Raw genomic sequence first — 26,071 nt, 5'->3', positions numbered from 1 at the left:
GCACTCTGCGATCATTGGGGGCAATGTGTGGCTGGCACTCTGCGATCATTGGGGGCAATGTGTGGCTGGCACTCTGCGATCATTGGGGGCAATGTGTGGCTGGCACTCTGCGATCATTGGGGGCAATGTGTGGCTGGCACTCTGCTATCATTGGGGGCAATGTGTGGCTGGCACTCTATCATTGGGGGCAATGTGTGGCTGGCACTCTATCATTGGGGGCAATGTGTGGCTGGCACTCTATCATTGGGGGCAATGTGTGGCTGGCACTCTGCTATCATTGGGGGCAATGTGTGGCTGGCACTCTGCTATCATTGGGGGTAATGTGTGGCTGGCACTCTGCGATCATTGGGGGCAATGTGTGGCTGGCACTCTGCGATCATTGGGGGCAATGTGTGGCTGGCACTCTGCGATCATTGGGGGCAATGTGTGGCTGGCACTCTGCGATCATTGGGGGTAATGTGTGGCTGGCACTCTGCAATCATTGGGGGCAATGTGTGGCTGGCACTCTGCGATCATTGGGGGCAATGTGTGGCTGGCACTCTGCGATCATTGGGGGCAATGTGTGGCTGGCACTCTGCGATCATTGGGGGCAATGTGTGGCTGGCACTCTGCGATCATTGGGGGCAATGTGTGGCTGGCACTCTGCGATCATTGGGGGCAATGTGTGGCTGGCACTCTGCTATCATTGGGGGCAATGTGTGGCTGGCACTCTGCGATCATTGGGGGTAATGTGTGGCTGGCACTCTGCTATCATTGGGGGGCAATGTGTGGCTGGCACTCAGTCTGCAAAAAAGGGGAAGCTCCGTTGGTTTTCTTTCTCACCCCCTCCCCCCCCCCCCCCCCCCCGAGTCCGACAGCTAGCAGCGCACTGCAGACTGGAGTAGTAGAGAGAGGAGTCAGGGCCCGGGGGCAGAGGACATCAGTGTCCTGCTCCTGTGCCCCCTTCACCTCTCCATGTTAATGGAGAAATATGGTTTTTGACTTTTGTTTAACCTAAACACATTGCTAATAGCACTATCTACATGTTTATAGTTTAAGTATTGATATTTGCACGGTTTAGCACTGAAAACAGCCTGTTTATGTACATTTTTGCAATGCCAGTAAAAAATTGGTGCCGTCCGTAAATTTTGGACGTTTTGCCAGTAAATTTCCCTCTGGGAGGTTGGCAACACTGCATGCATCCTGTCAAGATGCCCATTTACCTGTCTATAAAGATGAACTTTTCTAATCTTTTACAGTATTAAAAGCGTAATAATCATCATTAGAATAATGAAATTCTCCTATTTTGAGGTGTTAAGGTAAACTTCAAGCTCATAGAAAAATAATCTAGCATAGAGAATTGCTACACAAGCAATTTTTTGATTTTAATGCTCTATAAATGACTTTCATTTCATTCTGCAGTCAAAATAAAAAAAATAAAATAAAAAAGAAGAAGATCAAGGTGATGTGGCGACAGCTACCATTAGACAGACGGGGGTTTTAAGGGCTCACTCACTAGGGATGCATTTTGTTACATTTACCATAAATGCATAATCAAGAGGAAAACTGATTATTTTCATAGGATCTGATCATTTACAGTACATCACAAAAAAAATTAATCTGTCACTGCTGTCAGCCGAAATAAATAGACATACCCTATATTGTCAAAAGTATTGGGACACCTGCCTTTACATGCACTTTAATGGCATCCCAGTCTTCGTAGATTGTAAGCTCTAACAAACACATGGCCCTCTGATTCCTCCTGTATTGAATTGTACTGTAACTGTATTGTCTTCCCCCATACTGTAACGCTGCGCAAACTGTTGGCGCTATATAAATCCTGTATAAGAATAATAATAATAGTCCGTAGGGTTCAATATTGAGTTGGTCCACCCTTTGCAGCTATAACAGCTTCAACTCTTCTGGGAAGGCTGTCCACAAGGTTTAGGAGTGTCTATGGGGATGTTTGACCATTTTGCCAGAAGCGCATTTGTGCGGTCAGGCACTGATGTTGGCCGAGAAGGCCTGGCTCACAGCCTCCGCTCTAATTCATCCCAAAGATGTTCTATCAGGTTAAGGTCGACTCTGTGCAGGCCAGTCAAGTTCTTCTACAACAAACTCGCTCATCCATGTCTTTATGGACCATGCTTTGTGCACTGGTGCGCAGTCATGTTGGAACAGGAAGGGGCCATCTACTAATTGTTCCCACAAAGTTGGGAGCATGGAATTGCTCAAAATGTCTTGGTATGCTCACACCTTAAAATTTCAACTTCACTGGAACTAAGGGGCCAAGTCCAACCCCACTCCATAATCCCCCCTCCACCAAATGATTTAAACCAGTGCACAAATCAAGGTCCATAAAAGACATGGATGAGCAAGTTTGGGGTGGAGGAACTTGAATGGCCTGAAAAGAGTCCTGACCTCAATCCGATAGAACACATTTGGGATTAATTAGAGCAGAGACTGCAAGCCAGGTCTTCTTGTCCAACATCAGTGCCTGACCTCACAAATGCGTTTCTGGGATAATGATCAAACATTCCCATAGACACACTCCTAAACCTTGTGGACAGCCTTCCTAGAAGAGTTGAAGCTGTTATACCTGCAAAGGGTGGGCCAACTCAATATTGAACCCTACAGACTAAGACTGGGATGCCATTAAAGTTCATGTGTGTGTAAAGGCAGGTGTCCCACAACTTTTGACAATATAGTGTATATGCAACACATTTAAAATGCATGTCAACACAACCTGCATCGATACATGTGTATTGCAGCAGCCAAGTCCTCACAGTATTGCTTTACAATGGAAAAGCAAGTTGTCTCATTACTGTAATTATGTCTTATGTCTGTCTCACCGCAATAAAACTTTTCTCCAGTGCAAAGCGCACGTTGGTCTCGATGCTGGTGCGTTTCTTGCGTCTGCGGCCAGGGAGTCCTTCATACCCTCCCCCGGGGCTGCTCAGTGGGTTGGGACTGGGCAGAGTGCTATCCACAGACATGGATTCTATGGAGAGAGAGATAGAGAATAAGTAGCCATAAAATCAGGCTAGAATATAGATCAGCTGTTGAATCCATGACCGATCTGCCTTACCGGCATCGCTCAGCCACTTCTGTAACAGCGGTTTAAGCTTGCACATGTTCTTGAAACTTAGGTTAAGTGCCTCAAATCGGGAAATGGTTGTCTGAGAGAAATCGTTGCCATACAGTTTGCCCATGGCCAGGCCGACATCCCCCTGTAAAATAACAAAATTGTAATTAGCCTCAGCTAAAGCTCATCAGAGCATAGCATTACCTATATCACATCATAGTGATGCATAATACACCCGCTGCACTACAGCGCCCCCTACATCATACCGAGGTACTGCAGAAAAGCATAGATCAGAACATCTTGGGAAACGCCCTCTAGATCTGTGTTTCTCAACCTTTTTTTGTTGCAATACAATACTACATTCCCACGCTGTCTCCTACCTGAGTGAATCCCAGCTTGATCCTACGCTGCTTGAAGGTTCGAGCAAACTGCTCCAGCTCCTCCAGGTCACTGGGCTCCTCGGGATGAGATGCTGGCTCTGTGTGTGAGTGTATGGGGGGATCCTGGGGCCCTGGACGGGGCACAGCCTGAAAAAGGAAAACATTCTGAAAACGGGACTTCCACTCGGAGAAAAGACAGAAATGTCATTGGAGAACTCATGAAGAGAATACTAGTTACCTGGTTGCCCCTGGCTATAACACATTCACTGGCCAGGAACAAGCATACACACCTATTCCAGAATAAATATAAAGCGCAGATCATGTGACAAGAGGTCAACAATGGCTGCGCAAGTATAAAAGCCATTGGCTGAGCATGCAAGAGATGCAACTAGTATTTTCAAAGAGGTCAGAAATGGCAACCTCTATCATTTATTGGAACATGTTCACTTACAAGACCTTGTAGTTGTATATTTGGTCTGACTATAACATTCCCTCACCTGAGTGGGAAGTCCAGGCCTTGGCTGACCCGGAATGAGATTCCCCTGGCCTTGTTGAGGTAGCTGGAAGAGATTTGGTGCAGATAGGAGGCCTGTAGATAACAAAAATAGCATTAAAAAAAAGTAGTATCAAATCTGTCATTTCCAGAATAGCACTAAGGGCTCATTCACACCAGTCTGATGGGGGGGGGGGGGGGGGAAGACGACTGTACCTAGTTGGAGTAGAAAATGACCTGCATCAGTGGGCATAAACCATGCCCAATCATTGGTTTTAATGGGAGTAAAGGCCCCATTGTTGGTAGCAATGGGAAGAACAGTGCCATTGATGGTGTCAGTGGGTGGAATGTTGTCCCATCATTAGTGCCAGTTGATGAAATAGTGCTCCAAGGGAAAGATGAAGGCAAGCAAAGGGCCACATCTGGCCCCAGGGCCACAGATTGAAGTCCTATTATAACTGGGTTTTGTGTTCATTTGAGATAGAAAACAGTTCAGATTTCTTTGGTATACTAATAACTTTCACTCACCTTGCTGGCCCTGTCCTGCCTGGGGTAGCAGGAACTGTGTGGGGGACTGGAGATGATGCCCAGGAAGAAGAACAAGCTGCTGGAGTTGTAACAACTGCTGAATATCCTGAACAGTGAAGAGGAAAATAAAATATAATTAGAAGAAAAGGACAGTAAGAGTCTGTGTCCGTGAGCTTAAGGCTTTTGTTGATGGGAAAATGTTGGAGACACTTCTGAGATTAATCAGATTACAAGGATAGGTGCATCTAGCCCACAGTTTTTCTCCTAACCCATTTTTTGGCTTGATTCAGGCTATTTGTGCAATCTCATAGACCTGTATGGGGTGTTGGAGCAGTTCTTACATTAACAAAAGCCCGTCAACACAGACCCTAAAAATGACATGTCAAAAATAGGGCAGCCTTAAGGTGGCCATACGTGCATTTTGAGCCACTGGTGGCATTATTAGCATCCTCCCACCCCCAACATACTTTGATCTGAAAAATAAACCAAGCCAGTTGCAAAATTGTCGATTGAACAGTGGTTTCATTCACAATAGCCGGGGAGTGGAGATTCGTCCTTCCACGTTGTTGAGCGTAATTGAGGAAATGGAGAGAAACTTAAGCTGGCAAAATGACAGTTCAAATCTTGGCCGGTTCAGTAGGAACCGGCCTAGATTCAAACTATGTATGGGCAGGCTGAATGTACCCAAGTTGATCAATCAACTGGGTTTAACCAGCCTGTCGGATTTTAAATGCCATTATTGCTAGCTCCCTCCACTGGGAGAACACAATCGCTCCATGGGAGGGATTACCCATGGAAACCTTGGTCGCAGGAAAGGCATTTGCTCCGTCTATGGCCAGCCTTACAGTGTATGGCCAGCTTGAGGCAGACATTTGATGACAAACAGTGGACAGTTTCTTGCAGTATATATCAAAAGGCACCCTTTTGTTGTACAAGCAGTAGACTGCCATAATGTATATTAACAGTCGACTCATATTTGATGGGGTGAACAGTAGCAATTATGGTGGAATGAACGCTAGAAAACCATTTTGTTGGATAACCAAAAGGGAGCCAATAAATTTAGGTAAGACGAGACAAGAGATGGGAAATTTCTCTAATAGGGATGTAAATAAAAAATCTGTGGTAGAGGAAAGGTTAGAACTTCTGACAATGCCTATTGCAAGGTGTGCCTTCCTGTCCCAGTGATAAGCAAACCCCTTAGATCTTAGTGTCCGCTCACATTAGGTCGCTCCGACTTAGGGGGCGACCTGTGAAGTCGCGCAAAGCGCGACTTGCACGGACTTCACATAATGGAAGTCAATGCAAGTCGCCTCCAGGTCGCCCCGAAGTAGTACAGGACCCTTTTTCTAAGTCGGAGCGACTTGTGTCGCTCCTATTAGAATGGCTCCTGTACTTCACAGTGGGAGCGTGAGGACTGCGACTTGTCAGGCTGACAAGTCGGATCAACGTGAATGGACACATATGACTGTCATAGGGACTAGTAGTGAGGGGTAAATAGAGGTCACAGATAGAAATATTAACCTGTCAGAAATCTGAATTCTTTCCAACTCCATCCAAAGCTTTGAAATTTGTTTGGAGCTGGGCTTCAAGTATTATTCATGTTCAACTACTAGGATCAGAAATTCTGATTTTACTGACTGCATGCTTGTTCAAGCTCAACAACTCCAAAAGTACTGATAACAGCCAGCTGACTAGCATTTTCAAAAGAAGGTCAGCAATAACAGCTTCTCTCTGCAGATGTTTCTTTTAAATACATAAAGGGGTTGATTTACTAAAACTGGAGAGTGCAAAATCTGGTGCAACTCTGCATGGTAGTCATTCAGCTTGTTCCAATAAGCTTTGACAAAAAACCTGGACGCTGACAGGTTTCTATTCAGAGCTGCACCAGATTCTGCACTCTCCAGGTTTAGTAAATCAACCCCATAGGGTGCTACTTAGAGTGTAAATGTGCATTTAGCAGTGCCTGGACTAGAAGAACACAGAGGTCAGAACACGGTCTTTGTTGCCCAATGGAAACATTTAGAGGCTAACAATAGAAAAATAACAAAATCTAACTGCCAACAACTCAAATGTTGGCTCGACAAAATGCAGAACCTAATAAAACAGCACTGTGTGCCATGGTTATCCAGATGTGCTCACCTGTGCAGTAAGGTGGATAGGCTGGGATAAAGCAAGTTGGGGGGGTTGCTGTTGGCTGCTGGGGTTAGTCTGGGCCTCAGACCCTGACTGAGAGGCGCTGGCGGCAGCGGCAACATTGGACTGCTGGACAGCGGCGGCAAGGAGCTGAGCTTGCTGGAGGAGCAGCTGCTGCTGTGCAGGGAGGAGGGCAGTGAGCTGTAGCCATTAGGATGAAAGGGGCAAGGTGGGAGGTTTGGAGAAGGAGGGAGGGGTAGAGTGGTAAATGCAGGAGACAAAAAATAGAATTTTAGGTGCAGGAAGGCTTCAAAAAGGGAAAAAAAAAAAAAGGACAGTAAAGGCAATTAGAAAAGGAATACATTAACAAAAGCAAAGCAGTCAGCATTAAATATTAAACTCAAAGCCAAGCAGATCATACAGCTTTATGTAGAATCCTACAATATCTGTTTATCGGTTTATAACCACCCCCCCCCCCCCCCCCGCCACACACACACCTTTTAAGCTGGTTGATGGATTCTAAGTGATTGGAACCCTTCCTTTAGGCCAGTGATGGTGAACCTTGGCACCCCAGATGTTTTGGAACTACATTTCCCATGATGCTCATGCACTCTGCAGTGTAGCTTACTGGCCCAAACAAGGAGGCACCCCTCCCATGGGTAGCAAGGCAGCGATATATTGACTACACCAGGAGTATCAAGTCAAAATATACAGTCCAAAATACTTTATTATTTCAGTTGTCCTCTAGCTAAAGAACTGTTATATTATTTTGGACTTTGTCTTTTGGCTTGGCACTCTTGGTGTATTCCAGGTGACTCAGCAGCTTAGTTTCAGACTCTGGCCACTGAGATTCCAGGGGTGGGAATTTGTGCCAACTTTGACACTGTTTAGACCCAGTATACGGCCTAAGCCAAAAATCTAGGTCCCAACAGGGTTGAATTGAAGATTTTAACGGCAGTTGGAAGGCACTACAGGGTACTGCATTTCAGTAGGCTTGTAGGCCTGGACAGGATCAAAAAAAACTTATACAGCATCAGTGCTATGAACTAGTGTTAATTATTCACAGCCACCAATCATATTCAGGACAGACTTGAAATTAAGGGTATAAGAAAGTAACTCCAGCACTTCATAATGACACATCAAGCCCTGGCTGCTTGTGAGCTACGTAAAGTGACCTATAATCACCAAAAAGTCTGCCTCCCAATACACTAAAGTGCCAGTGGCAGTAGCAGATATCTTGCTATAGGTCAATTCGCACCTGAAAATGTCCTAAATAAAATCAAAAATGTTAACTTATATTGCAAATTTGCACTCAAACTGGGGCCAGTTAACCCGAAGTGCATCCAAGTTCAAATTTCCCCCCTCCCCGGCTGGTCTGAATTCACACTGGACTATAAGGAAGTGTTCCCCGGAACACTCCGCTGCTAACCAGAGCTGTGATCCCTGCTTCCGTACATTGTCATCTATGGAGAGTTATGTGCTTCAGCAAAGTTTGCACCCACAGTGAAGCAAACTGCACTGGACCACATCTAAGCCGTGTTCGGGACCACATTTCTAAGTGGTCCCAGACATAGTGCACTTAACGGATTCTGGGAGTGCTTTGGAGCATTCGCACTACACAAACTGGCCCAAGGCAGTGAACCATGCCCAGGACCAGTTATAGTGCTAGTGTGAGTGCACCCTAAAAAGTTTGAGTAAAATAAAATGTTTTACTAATGCCTGCTACATGTAAAAACAGATAAAAGTGTAATAATGCTGTTTTAGCAAAAAAACTGTATTGCAGATATTCAGTTTAGCATCATGGGAAAACTAACATATTAGTTGACACAGGGCAATCCTTTAGGCTGCATTCACACTTGAGCGTAGCGTTTTAGCGTGTTTTTTACCGCGATTCTCAGGCGTTTTTGGAGGCAGGCATTGACATCTATCAAAAACGCTGGTAATCAGCCCAAAAAGAAGCTCATGTACTTTTTTCAGCTACAGGCGTTTTGCAAAACGCTCAGATGTGAACAGGGGCCATTTAAATGAATGGGGTTTTACTTGTTGGGCGTTTTGGAACGTTTTTTTGAGCGTTTTTGGAGCTGAAAAACACTCAAAAACGCCCATGTGTGAATGGAGCCTTAAAATAGTTGGGAGTATATTTATACAGTAGGACATTAGACAGGGCCATTATTTGTACCAGACTTGTAACGAATCATATATATCTGTGGTCCAGCGGGACTAAACAAATGTATTTTGTGGTCAGCTGAAGTGAGGTTAGGCTCCCTGTAAAGGCAAAATGAAGAATAGCATGCAGAAAACAGGACAGGTACTTACCCCAGCAAGCTGGCTGCCAGCAAGCAGAAGCTGTGTCTGTGGGAGGGAGGTAGGTGGTTGCTGAGGGGCAGAAGGAGCCTGTGGGGTAGGTGGGGCAGTTGGGGGAACTGGGGTGCCAGGGAGAGACGGGGATCTTTCCCCACATTCTTCATCTGTAATCTACATAGAGACAACATAACTCAGAATGGACAAGAGACTAACTGGGATAACCACAGATGTGAATTCCCACAATTCGATGCAAAAATTGAGTAACTACCGAGTAGTACAAAAGAATAAATAACATCAAGAAATATACCTGTAAGTGATCCAAAGCTGATCAAATCCTATCCTTGATAAAGATTGCAATTTATTTTGTTGATGACAATTGTAGCACTGTGGCTTGACAATTACCATTGCATGAGTTTCCCCCACAGTCCAAACACACACTGGTAATAAATAGGATTCTTCCAGCACACAGTTAACTTGCCATTAATGGTTTGCCATGGCTTACAGTACATTGTACATTAGCTTCAATGCATGTTCTATTTTTTTCATAATGTTCGTTACTTTTAAGCATATGGCTGGAATTTCCAAATCTTCCTGCTGAAAATAATGATCATTATAACATTGTGAACGGAGATTTTATATATATATATATATATATATATATATATATATATATATATATATATATATATATATATATATATATATATATATATATATATATATATATATATATATATATATATATATATATATATATATATATATTACACTGCAAGACCAAAAATATGTGGACTATCCAACTTAATGAAAGGTATTTCCAGTGAACAGCATTGTTAATGCTTCAGCATACAAAGTCATTTTAGACCACTATGCACTTCCAACCTTGTGGCAATAGTTTGGTGAAGGCCCTTCCAGTATTACTGGGTCTCTGTACACTAAGCCAACTCCATACAGACATGAACTGGAGTGGTCTGCACAGAGACCCATCCTTAACACAACTGAACACCTTTGAATGAACTGGAACACCAATTAGGAGTTGTCTTTCCACCCAACTGCTCCAAACCAAATGCTCTTTTGGCTAAACGGGCACAAATTCCCACAAAGACTTCAAATTCTTTTAGTAAGCCTACCTAGAAGAAGGCTGCTGTAGCTGTAAAGGAGACCAACTCCAAATCAAACCAACTTCTAAACACAAATGGTTTTGTACCCTAATGCATTATGGTTCAAAACCCTCCAATACCTGCCCCCCCCCCCCCAAATCCCTAAACACTTGCCTGAGTCCTCTCACACTCCAGGGCTGTCCTGGCTTCAGCCTCTGCTCTTTCTTCCTGGTCTCACAGGAAACTAAGAGTAACAGGAGCCATAGGCTCCTGCTGCGGTCAGTCAAATTCTGGGAGGAGAAAGCAGGGGGCATGGTCGAGCCACGCTGTGTGTGTTGACAGACGCACACAGCCCAGCTCAGGAGTGCACCCGCACGGGTGCTCCCATAGCACACGGCTTGCTAAGAGGGCACTCATAGGAAGGAGTAGACGGAGCCAGCAGGTGACTCAGAACAAGAGAACGCTCTTTACAATATTGTTGCACAGAGCAGGTAGGTACATTTTTTTTTATTTTAGCAAAAGTAAATAACTTTGAAAGAATAAGTTAAAAAAAATTAAAAAGCACATATTTTTTTCAGAAAAAAGTGCATTTATTATTGTTTTTTACCTGCAGGAGCCAGGAAAGCATTGCATCCACGTTTTGTAGATCTTGGGTGCAATGTGGGCTCCTACATGTCTTCCAGCTTTCAGTCCGTAACTCTGTACAGACTTTGTTTGAAAGCCAGAGGACAGGTCAGTGGACTATGACAGCACTCGTCAGCGCCCCACCCCTACAGCCCATTGTAACTACAAGTCCATCTTCCACGGTGGAAGTCGTACTTGTAGTTTATTCATTCACAGGAATCTGCAAATGAATGATGAAGCTGTGTGGGTGGAGCCCTGCACAGCCGTGTTGTTTTTAAAAAGTGACAGCATGTGTGGGTAAAAGGAGGGGGAAAATCGGGGGCAAGAGCAGCAGCATGTTACATGTTCCACCCTAAACATGGATGGAACATGTAACATGTTCCAAAAGGCTGAACTCAGCCTTTAAAGCGGTAGTATCCCGCTTTTTGACACTTTTACCTACAGGTAAGCCTATAATAAGGCTTACCTGTAGGTACAATTAATATCTCCTAAACCGGCACGGTTTAGGAGATATTTACAGTGCATGCAGCCGCTCGCGCGAGCGGCGCATGCGCTCTGAAGGTCCGGGGGGACCTTCAATTAAGTTGCCGGGAGCTTGCCGGAAAAATCACTCCCGCGCGCATGCGCGGGAGTGACGTCATCGCGGCTCCGGCCAATCATCGCGCTGGAGCCTTCTCTTCCGGCCAATCAGCGCGCCGGAGCCGCCGAACCCGGAAGAGACGACGAGGGATCATGGCAGCTCCCGCAGCGATGTCCGGGGGTCCGTGTCGGGGCTTCGTTTTAAGGTAAGTTACACATAATGGGCTAGTATGCGATGCATACTAGCTCATTATGCCTTTGGCTTGCAGGTTTTTTTTTTTTATAGGGTTTACTACCGCTTTAACATTATTTTAATGCCCGTGGTTTTAAAATGGGATATTCAGCAAGCTCATATAGATATGAAGGTCAGATGTTCACAAACCTTATGCCCCGTACACATGCATCGATTATTGGCCGGGAATTTTCGGCCAACGTCCGATCGGCTGACTTTCGGCTTGTTAGTAGGATGCTTCCGACAACCGACTCCGACTTTTCGGCCGAAAAAAATCTGGTGTGCAGGCTATAAAATTTTTGTTGGCCGTCAACAACGGCCGATTTTCCGTCAGTCAGTACAGATTTCGGCAGACAAAAATCTGATGAGCAAGACTGGGCATGCTCAGAGAAGAAAAAACACACGGAAAGTAAACCAGCACATGACATCACTTCTGAAGTAGATATTTGTTGGCCGAGAAAATTCGTGTGCAGTCTAGGCACATTCCAACCAACAAAACACCACTCTGGACAAAAGTCAGACGATCGGTCGGCCGATAATTGTTGCATGTGTACGAGGCATTAGGCCATACAATGTTCTTTCATGTTAAACTTTTTAGGCCCCTTTCACACGGGGCGGATCGGTTTTGACAGACTCCACTTGCTCAGCGTGGATTGCTCTGTTGAGCAGGCAGATGACAGGTCTGTCTCTGCTCACTGTGCTGAGACGGACCTGTCAGAGTCCTGCTCTCCTCTATGGGGAGATTGGATAAAAAAAAAAAAAAAAAAAAAGGGACTGCCTGTCCGTTTTCATCCAATCTGACCCGCGGGATGGGTGGCGAACGAATCGCCATAAGTCTGTTTTCAGCGGATCTTTTCAGATTGGATGCCAGCCGGGTGTCAGTGGACATGTCCCCTGACATCCGCCTCCCCATAGAAGGTAATGGGTGGCCCAATCGGGTCCACCTGTTCGTTTTTTAGGTGGACCCAATCGTGCGAAAGGGGCCTAAAGCGCAACTCCACTTGTTGAGAGAAAAAAAAAAAAAAAACAACATTCCCCTCTGGGTGATCTATATAAACATTGCAATGATTTTAAACGTTGTTTTAGATTCCTACCTTTTGTTATTCTGAAGATATCACTGTTTGTTCCTCTGTGCCCCTGTGTTCAGTGAGTCTAATGGGAGCGGTTTTGTAATTATCAACCAGCTGCTGCAGAATCAGGGCTCTAATGAGAAAAGTTGCTGGGTCTGCATCCCTTTAGATGTTAGTTCCTATTGGGAGTATCTTACCAAAAATGACATTTTTGTTGCAGGGGATGTCAAAAATCTGACTTGATCTTAGTGCAGACTTCTGGGAAAATCAAAGAGCCAATCACAGAAGCAGGGAATGATGCTTCTGGGGGGTGTTCTGTGCACATTCTGTGTACAGACCACCTCCAGGTGGCCATATTGCATTGCAAATTACAGAGCCGCAGATTGAAAAGGAAAGGTAATTTAATAATAACTTTCACTTACAATAGGACTTGTGTCACAATTGTATACGCTATATTGTTTTTTTTTTTAATTTTGCTATTTTTTTTCTCCATGAAAGTGGAGTTACCCTTTAATAGAGACCTTTGAAAATAGGTATATTGGAATCCCAAAAAAACAGAGAATTTTCCCTGTTAAATGCCATTTGGAATGTTTTCCCCTACCCACCCACCTTTTGTATGCTCTGGTTACGATACACTAACTTTTAATACTCTGCTTCGCTATCAAGCTCCGACTGTAAATTCACAGGATTGTTTTATCAATATATGAGCGGTCGATACAAAAACAAGACTTTAAAACTGCAGCTGGATGTAAAATTATTGAGACAGAATTTTCTAACGCCAGATCTAGTTTATCCAAGTGTTCCTGCTTCACCACAAACAGATTTAATATTTCATTCTCTGATGTTTTCCAGCACAGATCAGAATCAGACTGGTTGCCAAAAAGGAATACTGACAGTTCTTATTTTAAACAATGTAATAAAAGTGACTAAAAATGGGGGTATGCGGGGGGGGGGGGCTGCACATAAATTGCCTCATTGTTTTGTTTTGGTGGACAGAGAAGGAAGTTTTGGCAAGGACAAAAGGTTTCTTAAAGTGTTACTAAAACCAGGAGGCTGCATTCACTATATCGGGTCTCCCACAGTCAGGGCCGACCCTACCATGGGTCCCACCCAGGTGGAACTTTGGGAGGGGCAGCAGATGGACGCCCAAGAAGATTTGTTTTGTGATGAAGGAGTCTGTGATTGGGGGGGGGTCTGTGTTGGGATGGTCTGTGATGAGGGGAGTCTGTGATGGGGGGGGGGGGGGGTCTATGTTGGGATGGTCTGTGATGAGCGGAGTCTGTGATGGGGGGGGTCTATGTTGGGATGGTCTGTGATGGGGGGGGGGGGTCTATGTTGGGATGGTCTGTGATGAGAGGAGTCTGTGATGGGGGGGGGGGGGGGTCTATGTTTGGATGGTCTGTGATGAGGGGAGTCTGATGGGGGGGGGGGGTGTCTGTGTTGGGATGGTCTGTGATGAGGGGAGTCTGATGGGGGGGGGGGTCTGTGTTGGGATGGTCTGTGATGAGGGGAGCCTGTGATGGGGGGGGGGGTCTATGTTGGGATGGTCTGTGATGAGGGGAGTCTGTGATGGGGGGGGGGTCTATGTTGGGATGGTCTGTGATGAGGGGAGTCTGTGATGAGGGGAGTCTGTGATGGGAGGAGTCTGATGGGGGGGGTCTATGTTTGGATGGTCTGTGTTGGGATGGTGTGTGATGAGGGGAGCCTGTGATGCGGGGGGTCTATGTTGGGATGGTCTGTGATGAGGGGAGTCTGTGATTGGGGGGGGGGGTTCTGTGTTGGGATGGTCTGTGATGAGGGGAGTCTGATGGGGGGGGGTCTGTGTTGGGATGGTCTGTGATGAGGGGAGTCTGATGAGGGGGGGGGGGTCTGTGTTGGGATGGTCTGTGATGAGGGGAGTCTGATGAGGGGGGGGGTCTGTGTTGGGATGTTCCGTGATGAGGGGGGTCTGTGTTGGGATGGTCTGTGATGAGGGGAGTCTAATTTATCAGTTCTGGAGTATTTAAAACACCTGAATGGTTTTTGTTTTTATTTTGCTGTGTGCCCCCTTGGAGATATTTCATTGGGGACATAACAGAAATGAAGGGAAACTGTCTCCAAATTGTCAAGAATTCCGTTGTCACCTGAACATTCCCTGTTGAAAGATTTCCCTTCACTTCCTGGTTAAGGAACATCTGTCCAATTTTGGGCTTCCTGACCTATTCTGTTATATAGGCACCGAAAACCGAGAGTTATCATCTTTATTGATTATAAATCTTGGTTTTCGGGATACATAAAATACATAAAATGTATAAAAATATTTTAGCATCGAAAACCGAGATTCATCATCTTTATTTGTCCTGGTGATCATAATTAACAGAATCGCACTGAAAGGGACAGGAAGTCCAAAATTGGACAGATGTTCCTTAATCAAAAGGTGAAGGGAAATCCTTCAAAACAGGGAATGTTTAGGTGACAATGAATGTAATTCTTGACAATTTGAAGACATTTTCTAAAAAATAAATATTATATATAAAATGTATTTATTATGAACTCTGAAAGCTGTGCCCCAAAAAAGATAACCAAAAAGGACATAGGGCTATCCACCAGCATATGGCCCTTCCTACCACTCATCTTTGCTTATTACAGACATGCCATGCTTTGTTCTGCATTGACTCTGTATGGGGGCCATCTTTGTAGAGGCAGAAATTTGCTTCCTCATGTCAGAGCCTCCAGCAAGGAGAACAGTGAGTAGCACACATCACCAAATGTCAATCCAAATCTCCTGAGACCAGCAGTCAGAGGCATCAGTGTCTTAGATCTCATACTGCAGATGTATAGTACAGCTATGAGGCTATATGCACCCTTTCATACCAGGGAGTGCACTGCTATTTTTCAGGGGTAATTCAGAGAAAAAAAAAGGTACAGAGAAAAAAAAAAAAGGTACACGCTTTGGGGTACTGCTTAGGCACAATAAAACCTTGGATTGAGAGTATGTTGGTCTGAGAGCGTTTTGCAAGAGAAGCAATATTTTTTTTATAAATTTTAACTTGATAAAACAAGCAATGTCTTGATATACAAGTAGTGTCATATCACAGCTGAGTATAAAAGAGACGGTTCACACTATTACGACTTGCCGGGCAACTTGGTCAGCCTCGCAAGTCGCGCACCGTCAGGTCCATTGAGTAGTACAGGACCGGTTCTGCACGCGACTTCACAGGTCACCCCCGAAGTCTGAGCGACCTAATGTGAACGGGGTGTAAAAGAGAAGAGAGGCGCTTACAAGTGTAGCAATATGGTTACATTTAATGAAGGTACAACATTTAGCAACTCACATTTTTGATGATTAAAAACAAACACATCGAAGTATGCAGGCATCCAGGGTAAAGCTGTCCACATAGATAGACCATCCTCCGATTTCTACACTTATGGCACTTTTCCACTGCAAGAACTGGCTCGGCTCTACTCTGCCCTGCTTGGCCCGGTTTGCTTTTCCACTGCTGGTACCACATGGTACGTGTTGGAACGGTTCGGTACGGTACGGTATGGTTTGCTTTTCCACTAAAGTAGTACTAAAGTTAAGTGGGTGGGATAACAACGGGGTGGGTGGGATTCTCTGACCAATCAGTGGCTAGTAATGACTGCATGCAAAGGATTGTGGGATATGGTACCGGGTATGGTACCTGTTGGAACCACAATCGAGTAGGTACTGTTTTTGAGAGCCGTACCATTCGGTTCCATGCAGTGGAAAAGCGCCGCCGTACCGAACCGTTCCTACACCATACCATGCGGTACCAGCAGTGGAAAAGCACAAATGCGAGCCGAACCATTCAGTTCCATGCAGTGGAAAAGCGCCATTAGAGGCACCTCTCTTCTCTTTTATACTCCGTAGTTCCTGCTGGATTTCGCTTCTAATCCCCTTGTGGACACACCACTTGTGATTGCACATTTTATGGTTACACAACCTATTACATTACTATAATCTTTTTATATGGACTATAAACTAAAGGAATTATGAATAATTGTTTGCAGAAAATCATCATCTGAGTTTCCATTATTTCTTATGGGGACATTCGCTTTCATATAGGAGTGCTTTGGATTACAAGCATGTTTCCGGAACGAATTATACTCGCAATCCAAGATTTTACTGTATTCCTTATAACATAGCAATCGTAATTTTTTGAGTTTGGTTGCACTTTTGAAAAGGTTTCATGCAAGAAAGAAAAAAAAACAATGCAATGAAAGGGTTAGAGCCATCATATGGTTTCATAAATGTTATAATCTACACTACAAAAATGGACAACTGGAATCCCGTTGTTTTTTACAGTCAAGCAAAACATTTTATACAGCGTTCTACATCTGGTCTCATTTTGGCAGGATCTTCATTTTCTGGTTCTGTTCCAGAATCCCTTTATATTATATTTTAATGATCTTAAAATAAGCTTAGGAAGTTGACTCATTTGTGAGAAAAGAGACAAATGTGTTCAGAATGATGGTCTAGGGGGAAATATACCGTAAAATTGGTGTATGAGGAAGTAAAAGAGAGAAGTCAGAAAAGGGAGTGCGATACTGTGACAGAACCGGGGTTTCCCCTATCATGTCCCAGATGTATCGCCAGGCCACACTGAACCCCACAGAGCTCCCATCATGCACTCACAAGCAATATGGCTGACTGGTGCATCTATATGTCCGTCCTAATACACAGAGACTTGCACAAAAGGTGCCGCTTTAACCATTTGCTGACCTCCAGCACAGTACATCTACTGCTGCAGGACGGCTCTGTCCCGTGAAACGACGTACCTATACGTTGCTTCAGGGGACCGCTTGTGGGGGCATGCATGCTCATTGTGGGCCCGGCATCTGCATTTGCTGCTGGGCACCTGCGATTGCTCCCCTTGGAGACAGAATGGCGGTCTGCTGCTGTAAACACAGCAGACCGCTGTTCTGTCAGCAATGAACACAGGGATCCTGTGTTCCTCTTATTTAGGAACACAGGTCTCGGTGTTCATTCAGTAAATAAAACCCCCACACAGTTAGAAAGCACCCCCTAGGGACACATTAAAACCCTTTGATCGCCCAAGGTGTTAACCATTTCTCTGCCAGTGTCATAACAGTATCAGTGCATATTTTTAGCACTGATTACTGTAGTAATGTCACTGGTCCCCCAAAAGTGTCAGAAATGTCATTTAGGTGACGGATCTGTCCGCCGCAATCTCGCAGTCCCGCTAAAAACCACTGATCACCCACTGATTATTACTAGTAAAAAAAAATTAATAAAAATGACAAATCTTTCCCCTAGTTTGTAGACACAATAACTTTTGCGCAAACCAATCAATATACACTTATTGGGATCTTTTTTACCAAAAATATGTAGCAGAATACAAAATCGGCCTAAAATGATGAAAACATTTAATTTTCAAATTGTTTATTGGGAAGGTTATATAGCAGAAAGTAAAAAAAGTTTTTTTTTTTTTCAGAATTGTCGCTCTTTATTTTGTTTAGTTTATCTTTTTTTTTTTTTTGGTCATTTATTTTGTTTTATTTGCGCAAAAAAATAAGTAATCGCAGAGGTGATCAAATACCACCAAAAGAAAGCTCTATTTGTGGGCATCAATTTTATTTGGATACAGCGTTGCACAACCGCCCAATTGTCAGTTAAAGTAACGCAGTGCTGTATCGCAAACAATTGCAAAAAAATGGTCTTGTCATTAAGGGGGTAAAATCTTCCGGTTCAGAAGTGGTTAAAAGGGTAATTTTCTAAGTCCTTGTAAATAAAGTGTGTGGAGGTTTGTCCTTACTTGTATAGCTGTGCAGTCATTTAGTGGGGTATTTTAAAAATCAGGCAGCTGGCCAAAGACATCAGATGGCAGTTTGCCAATAGATCTTTCAGAAGCATGCTTTGCATGGATTGCCCTAGTTTGCATGTTTATGACGAGAGGGCAGGGAGATGAAAAGAAGGTGGACATCTCTGGTGCAGTTTATTTCATGGAAAGCAAAAATTGTTTTTTTAGTTTTGGATTGAGGGGAGGGGGATTAGAACTCCTGTCAGTTTTCATTGCTTTCTGCGTCCTCATTAGGGGGATTCATCCTCTCCATTTGTCCTGTTTATCATGGTCATTGAAAGGGAAAGTAAAAGAAAATCCCAAATTTTGGGTTGTCCCCAGAAAAGTAATAGAGGGGAAATCTTCCAATAGGGATGCTTGTTATGGTTACCTGAAGGTCACCAAGATATTCCCTTACTTTGCAGAGATTTCCTCTTACTTCCTGTTTGGCTTTGGGACAGGAAGTGAAGAGAAATCTCCCCCAGGAAGTGAAGAGAAATCTCCCCGATGGGACACAGATGGCAAAAAATAAACCTACAGGGGTCATAACCCTCCCTTATGTTATCCAAAATAAAAAAAATAAAAAAGTTTTGCCTATAGTTCTACTTTACGATTCTGAGCAAAAAAAAAAAAAAAAAAAAGTTTTGACTTTAGATATTTTAAAGTAGAACTATAGGCAAAACTTTATTTTTTTTGCTCAGAATCGTAAAAAAAAAAAAAAAAAAAAAAAAAAAAAAAAAAAAAAAAAAAAAAACTTTTAAAACCTAAAGAAGAACTACGTTTTTTTTTCCTTAAACGCCCCATTGCAGAGATTTCCCTTCACCTCCTGACCCACAGAGAACAGAAATTAAGAAAACTCTCCGCTGTAAGAATATTTCTTAGAAAAGGTGTTCCCAAAGGAAGATTTCACCTCTATTCCTGTTCTGGCGACAACCTAAAAATTTGGGTTTTTCACTCATTTTCAGTCTCTGGGAAAAACAAAATATTTATTAGGCTCAAAGGGGATGAATTTAATCTCACATATACATCAAATGTGATAGTATATAAAGTCCCCCCTTATCCTGTTGATATAAGCAGAGGAGGACTGGGCGAGGGGGGCAATTGCCCCCCCCCCCCCCAGGCTTCTCTGATGCCCCCTAAAAAGGCTGCACCGCTTCTTCCACAGACATGCCTAAAGGATTCCTGGTCCCCACTGCTGACCTACTGAGTGCGGGATGAAGACAAGGACAGAGTGCAGGCCTTCCCTCCCCAGCATGGACGGTGTAAACTGTGTCTGAGCAGAGGCCGTTTTCATGTACCACTGGAGACTCCCCTCCCCCAGGCAGACCCAACCAAGCTGTCCCAACTGCCCGCTGATGGCCAGGTTGAGAACCCGGATTCAGCCGGTGGGTAGAGATCACCTGGAGCGGAGCTTCAGCCTGGAATGGGGGTCAGGAGGAGGCCTGGGAGAGTGGGAGCGGGACCCAGCTCGCTGCACTATGGGCCTCTGGTGTGTACTTGCTCCCTGGGCCGAAAGTTGCCAGTCAGCCCCTGGCTATAACTTATTGATATAGCACCACCACTGGTTTACAGCTTACTTTTGATTGAGACAATAAGATTGTAAAAAGTAGTTTTTTTTTTCTGAATAATAAACATGTTATACTTGCCTGCTCTTTGCAGTGGTTTTGCACAGAACAGCCCTGGGTCTCTTTCTTCTGGGGTCCCTCATGGGCTCTTGGATCCTCCCCCTTTCTGAGTGCCCCAATAGCGAGTTGCTTGCTATGGGGACACTCGTGTGGGCTCAATCCTGAATCGGGATGTGTGCTTCTATTAACACACACTGCACGGCTTTGATTGATTTATTTTGATTGACAGCAGCAGGAGTCAATGGTGCCTCTGTGCCAATTTACACAGACATCACATGTGATTCACACCGCATTGCTTTGCAGATCACATGCAATGTCAGTGCGATGAGATTTCAGCCGTACAAACTGTATGGCTGAAATCGCATCACATTCGTACCAAAATGGTGCAGGACCCTTTTTTTGGTTCGCACTGAAATCGGTTCGCAAGAGTGTTCACACCTATGCCCGATTCCTGCACCATTTCAAACTGCAGTCTGCAAACCATTCTAGGGGGTGTCATTAACTTTCCATCAACACCCCCAGCGATTCGCAGATCTCAGTGTGAACTGTGCGATTCTAGTGCATTGCAGGAACTGGCACTGAATCGCATGGTTTCCCGCATCGCACCAGTGTGAACTGGGACTCCACTTCGGGAGAGGGAGAAGCTGCTCTCAGACACAGCGCTGGATCAAGATCTGGCACAGCTAAGTATAAAGGGGGGAGGGGAGGGTGATTTTAGAAGGTTTTTTGCCTTAATGCAGAGAATGCATTAAAAATCCTTCTGCCTTTGCCAGTTTAACATAGTTAGCCAGGTTGAAAAAAGACAAGTCCATCCAGTTAAAAAAAGAAAAAAAAACAACCAACCATACAATCCCATATACACAATCCCATACCCACAGTTGATCCAGAGGAAGGCGTAAAACCCCAGCAAAGCATAGTTCCAGTTATTTATATAGACCCAAGGTTATTTTTGTGCATTATAGCCCTGAACGGTTTGTGCCTGAACCCTTCGAAACAATAAAATGTGTATTGTAGTCCTGATAAAGGGGCAGTGCATGAACCCTCCAAAAAGCGTTGGCTGTGTATTGTATTCCTAATGAAGGGGAAATGCCTGAACCAATCAAAAACATGTTTGCTGTGCATTGTAGGGGCAATGCCTGTACCATCCAAAAACACATTTGCTGTGTATTGCAGTCTTAATAAAGGGGTAATGCCTGAACCCAAAATTCAGTATTTTATGTTACCCTAACATAAAATCATCTTGGACTTTAACATCTTGGACTCTACAACCATCAGTATGGCGCTCTTATTACATTGTTAAGGTTTCTTTATAGGCAGTCCCTGTTTAGGAAGAGGCTAAATGAAGCCTAGTATAGGATGAAATAAGCGCTGAAGATTTTGTCTCTTCAAACTGTGAAAAGGTTTGTGGAATGGTGAAAACTCTTGCTCTACGTACCTTTGGAGAAAGGGAGAAGGGAGACGATCCCTTGTTTTGTTGCACCTGAAATACACAAACAACATGTCTAACCGGCTTTTATTCTAAAAGGTGATGATTAGTAAAACTGAAGAGAGAAAGATGGTTTACCTCATGTAGGGCATCTGCACCATTCCTTTCATTGTCTGCAAGAAAATAATAAGATATAAATCAGACTTTGATATCTGAGGCTAGTAAAAACCTGGGGCAGTCCACCATCTGACAGACTCTACATGGCTGCTACAGAATATCAATGAGAACCAGCTACAGCTTGACGTCATATTGGTAAAACAATCTACTTTGGACAAAGATAACCGTTCATGTGGTCAGTCTATGTTTTTCCCAGATCCCTGGAAATATGTTCCAACTTTGTAGAAAACGGCATTGGCAGTGAACCAACTGCTTTCACTTCTGGAAATTTCTGGAAGAGGCTATTACCTTAATACCTTTACACCTTAAAAAAAATTCAAGCAATGACCATGCAACATAAAAACGGCCAAAATAAATAAATAAATAAATTATATATATAATTATTATTAAAAAATGTAAAACAAAAATAGAAAATTTTTTTTTAATAATTATTACATTATTCTTATGTGCCTTTAACCTTAAAAAAAACAAAAACAAAATAAAATAGCCATTCCACATAAGAAAAAAGCCCCAACAATTTTAATAATTGTAAATTGTATTATGGTCACTATTAATAGTAATAAAAAGTAAATAAATAGCATTTAAAAAAAAAAAAAATATATATATATATATATATATATATATATATATATATATATATATATATATATATATATATATATATATATATATATATATATATATATATATATATATATATATATATATATATATATATTTATATTATATATACCTGTACATACACACACACATATTATATATACACACACACTTTTTTTTTAAAAATAGTTTAAAAAGGTAATCATAACGTTATTACATTATTCTTATTATATACCTGAACACCTTTAAACTTTAAAAACAGAAAACATTTAAGTAATAACCATTCCACATAAAATTGGCTAAAAAAGAAAAATTGTATTATTGTCACTATTATTAAGAATACAAAAAAAAAAAAGTAAGAAATGATGTATAATTAAAAAAGGTAAAAATAATCATAACTCTAAACAATTAATACATTCTTATTATGTACCTGAACACCTTTATATAAATAATAAAAACACACACACACAACCCAAAAAAATTTAAAACTAAATAGGATTTTTAATTTGGTGCTGAGCAATCCACAGTGGCTGACCTATTATTATTGGAGACTATTATATATATATCTTACTGACGTGCTGCTGAAATGCTTACAGTAAACCTTTTGTCACTGCAGCCACTAGTAGTCTCCATCAGGGGAACACACAACAGGGTGACAACGCAGGGCGCCTACTGAAAGACAGTTTTCATCCTACATCAGAAGGTGCCTGAAATAGGACCTTTATGGCAGGACCACCAGGAATTATTATATTTAAAAAGGGTTGAGAAACCCTTACACATCCCCAGTGAAATGGATAAGTTGTACCTGTTTATCTGCAGTCTCCTCTCCTCTACATCTGTTTAAATTCCAGAATTATAAAGTGTGTCTGCGCGTTCAAAAAAAGGGGGCGGGGAGCTAAAGTTGCACTCTTCAGCGCTCAGTGAGAAGAGCTCTGAGAGCTGATTGGAGGGAAGGGGCACACCCTCCTTCACACAGCACACAGGAACAGGGGTGGGAATGTCAATCACAGGCTGTGTGCTGGAGATCCCTCCTGTGTCATTTTATATTTTGGTGTTGGGAAAACATGACAGAAGTGATCCATGCTGATAGCAGAGGAAGAAAGCAGCAGACAGAAATTACACTTAGTGCTCCTTTTGAGACATGTACACACTATAGAGGGATAGGTTTTGTTATTTCATGTCTGAGGTTTACAACCACTTTAAAGCTACAACAAACAACTTGCACAAACTATTGGATTCAGTCATCTAAGTGGCTTTCAGATCTGTGAAAAATCAAAGTGGCTTAGGCATTTTTTTTTTTTAGATCAAAGGGTTAGAAATTTCTCAACGTGTTCTCATTCAATCATTTATCGTAGAAAAAAAAAATAGATTAAAAATAATAAGAATAAATGGAATAAAAATAATATTTTAATTGTACTTTGGATCCTATAAAGCAATTAGCAAACTTGTGTGGGGCACTAGCTAAGAAAATACTACAAAAAAAAAAAAGTTGATGCAAAAAAAAGGATACATATGTGAGAATTTTTAAATGGAGGATTGTAGCAGCCGAGATCAGCAGAATTGTATCACACACTGGAGGAGACTTCCTCATTGGGTCACCCAGAAGGGAAGGGGGGATTCCAGAATGATGAAGAGGACTTCCCTTGCAATAAAAGTATCACATTTTTCCGGTAATGGGGTTTCCTCAGTGTGTGAAAGATACGGCAATGTGTTAGCGATACAGGAACATGGGAGGAAGTGGACCCTGCTGTCACACAGAAGCCATGGGGTCACCATAAGGTACTCTTATATCAGTTAAATTGGTTGGAGGCCTTAGTTCACCTTCTGCAAAAAAAATAAATAAATCTCTCCTGGACCAGTGACCCCTCACAGAAATAAATCATATGCTGCTATGCAATATTCTTGTCCCTTTTTATCCCCTATTATTGATGGCATTTTAAGCCCTGATGAATGGGGAGCTTTGAGCCCCAAAACGCGTTGGGTTATTTTTTATATGCGATTGGACTTTAGTAGAGCTATGGGACTCTGATCCTTTCTACATTCACTAAACTAACCCGGGGGTCCCTTGTGGTTTGCAAGTGGTTTACCGGAATTATGGCTGATGACCACGGTTCCGTTTTTTGACGCCGCTGGCTGGCTTTCTATTGAAAGTATTGCGAGTGGCTCATCCGAAGAGGCAGGATAGGATGGGATGTCCCCCCCCTCTCCCACCGCTAATTTTCGTTTTCACCAGTGCACCCGAGAAACGATTCGGTGGTCCGGCTGGCTGACAGGCGATCAAAGAGTAGACACTCTTTGATCAACTCTTTGGCCTTGGAGGACCGGAGAGATGTCATGAGATCACTTCTAGGTCCAGTCTGAAAGTAAATCATTTTCTTTTTTTAAAGCAAAATGATTAAAAATTTTATTTTTTGATCTTTTACTCTTAAAAGAAGATTAAGAGTTTTGGGGGATCTTTTTGACCCCAGGATCTCTCTCTAAAGAGGATCGGTCATCCTTATTTCTATTACAAGATGTTGACATTCCTTAAATTAGGAGAAAGTTTAAAAAAAAATTTTTAAAAAGCACAATTTAAAAGTAAAATAAATATGAAAAAATTTTTTTATTTTTTTTTAAAAGCAAAAAGATTTTGCTTTTAAAAAAGGTAAAGAAGGCATGGAGTATATTTGACCTCAGATCTCTCCATTAAGAGGACCTGTCATCCTTATTTCTATTACAAGGGACGGTTACATTCCTTATAATAATAATAAAAGTAATCTAAAAAAATAAAAAAAATAAAATTAAAAAGCGCCCCCACTCCTCAGTGCTAGTGCACAGAAGTGAACGCATACCTGAGTCGCGCAAGCATATATTAAAACGATATTCGCACTACATGTGTGAGGTATTGCAGTTAACATTAAGAGCGAGAGCAATATTTCTAGCGCTAGACCTCCTCTATCTCTAAACAGATAACCTGTAAAGGCGATTAAAGCATCGCCTATGGAGATTTTTAAGTACCGCAATTTGTTGCCATTCCAGGAGAGTGCGCAACTTTAAAGCATGACAAGTTAGGTATCCATTTACTCGGCATAACATCACCTTTCACATTTTACAAAAAAATTGGGGTAAATATCATGTTTTAATTATTATTTTTTTTAATTTGTTAAGCACAATCCCTCCCCCCCCCCGAAAAAAAAGAAAAAAAAAAAAAGAAAAGAAGCCTTCCTAGTACAAATCGTCTACCCCCTTAAGTTTCCCCTCCGAGCACAAATCTCTCCTCCTAGCACAAACTCCCCTCCCCAATCCTCCGTCCTAGCATAAATCCCTCCCCCTCCAAATTTCCCCCTCCTAGCACAAATACTGCCCCCCCAAATATCCCTACTAGCACAAATCCCCCCTCCCCCAAAAAATGTCCCCTCCTAACACAAACCACACCCCCTCCCTTACCATATTACCTTTTGTAGCACCAATCATCTTCCCCTTCCTTCCTCTCAACACAAATCACAACTCCTAGTACACGTCCCCAAATTTCCCCTTCTAGAACAATTCTTACCTCCTGACCCAAATTCCCTCGCCTAAATCTCCTTGTGGTGCCCCCGTACCTCACACATTACAAGTGTCCAGGGCAGCCGCCCCACTTAAAAAAACATTTTGGGTGGAGTTTTTTTTTAATGAATTCATTTTACTTTTTCACATTACCTGCGACACCCCCTTCTGTGTGCAATTTCCCGAGATGTCCCGGTTTAGACATTCTTATTTCTGTGGATGACAAGAGAGAAAATCCATCAGAACGTTGTGTAAATATATAGTGAATATTGCATTGCATACATCAACTCAAAAAATACATATTTGTTTAATGGAGTACCTGCTGACCTGGGAAGTTAGAAAGATAAAAACCAATCAACTTTATAAGCGGATGTAAAGATCCCTTCCTTTGTCTCATTTAGCTGTGTTAA

The 26,071-nt window shown here is 42.8% G+C and overlaps 1 protein-coding gene across 1 annotated transcript in view; it reads right to left on the bottom strand.

The window, feature by feature from the left end:
- Window positions 1-26,071, bottom strand: part of POU2F2 (POU class 2 homeobox 2) — a 75,677-nt gene that overhangs the window by 31,585 nt on the left and 18,021 nt on the right. The window contains exons 2-11 of the mRNA XM_082273111.1: window positions 25,815-25,874; window positions 21,498-21,532; window positions 21,369-21,413; window positions 8,915-9,073; window positions 6,605-6,799; window positions 4,466-4,571; window positions 3,942-4,033; window positions 3,445-3,591; window positions 3,068-3,209; window positions 2,832-2,980 (exon numbers count right to left, since the gene is read on the bottom strand). Of these exons, the coding sequence (XP_082129237.1) occupies window positions 2,832-2,980; window positions 3,068-3,209; window positions 3,445-3,591; window positions 3,942-4,033; window positions 4,466-4,571; window positions 6,605-6,799; window positions 8,915-9,073; window positions 21,369-21,413; window positions 21,498-21,532; window positions 25,815-25,874 (1,130 nt within the window). The remainder of the gene's footprint in view (window positions 1-2,831; window positions 2,981-3,067; window positions 3,210-3,444; window positions 3,592-3,941; window positions 4,034-4,465; window positions 4,572-6,604; window positions 6,800-8,914; window positions 9,074-21,368; window positions 21,414-21,497; window positions 21,533-25,814; window positions 25,875-26,071) is intronic.

Source organism: Pelophylax lessonae (genome assembly GCF_965119305.1).
Source record: "Pelophylax lessonae genome assembly, chromosome: 12".
Lineage (NCBI taxonomy): Eukaryota > Metazoa > Chordata > Amphibia > Anura > Ranidae > Pelophylax > Pelophylax lessonae.
Note: the sequence above shows the minus strand (reverse complement) of the source record. Positions and strands in the feature narration are given on the sequence as shown.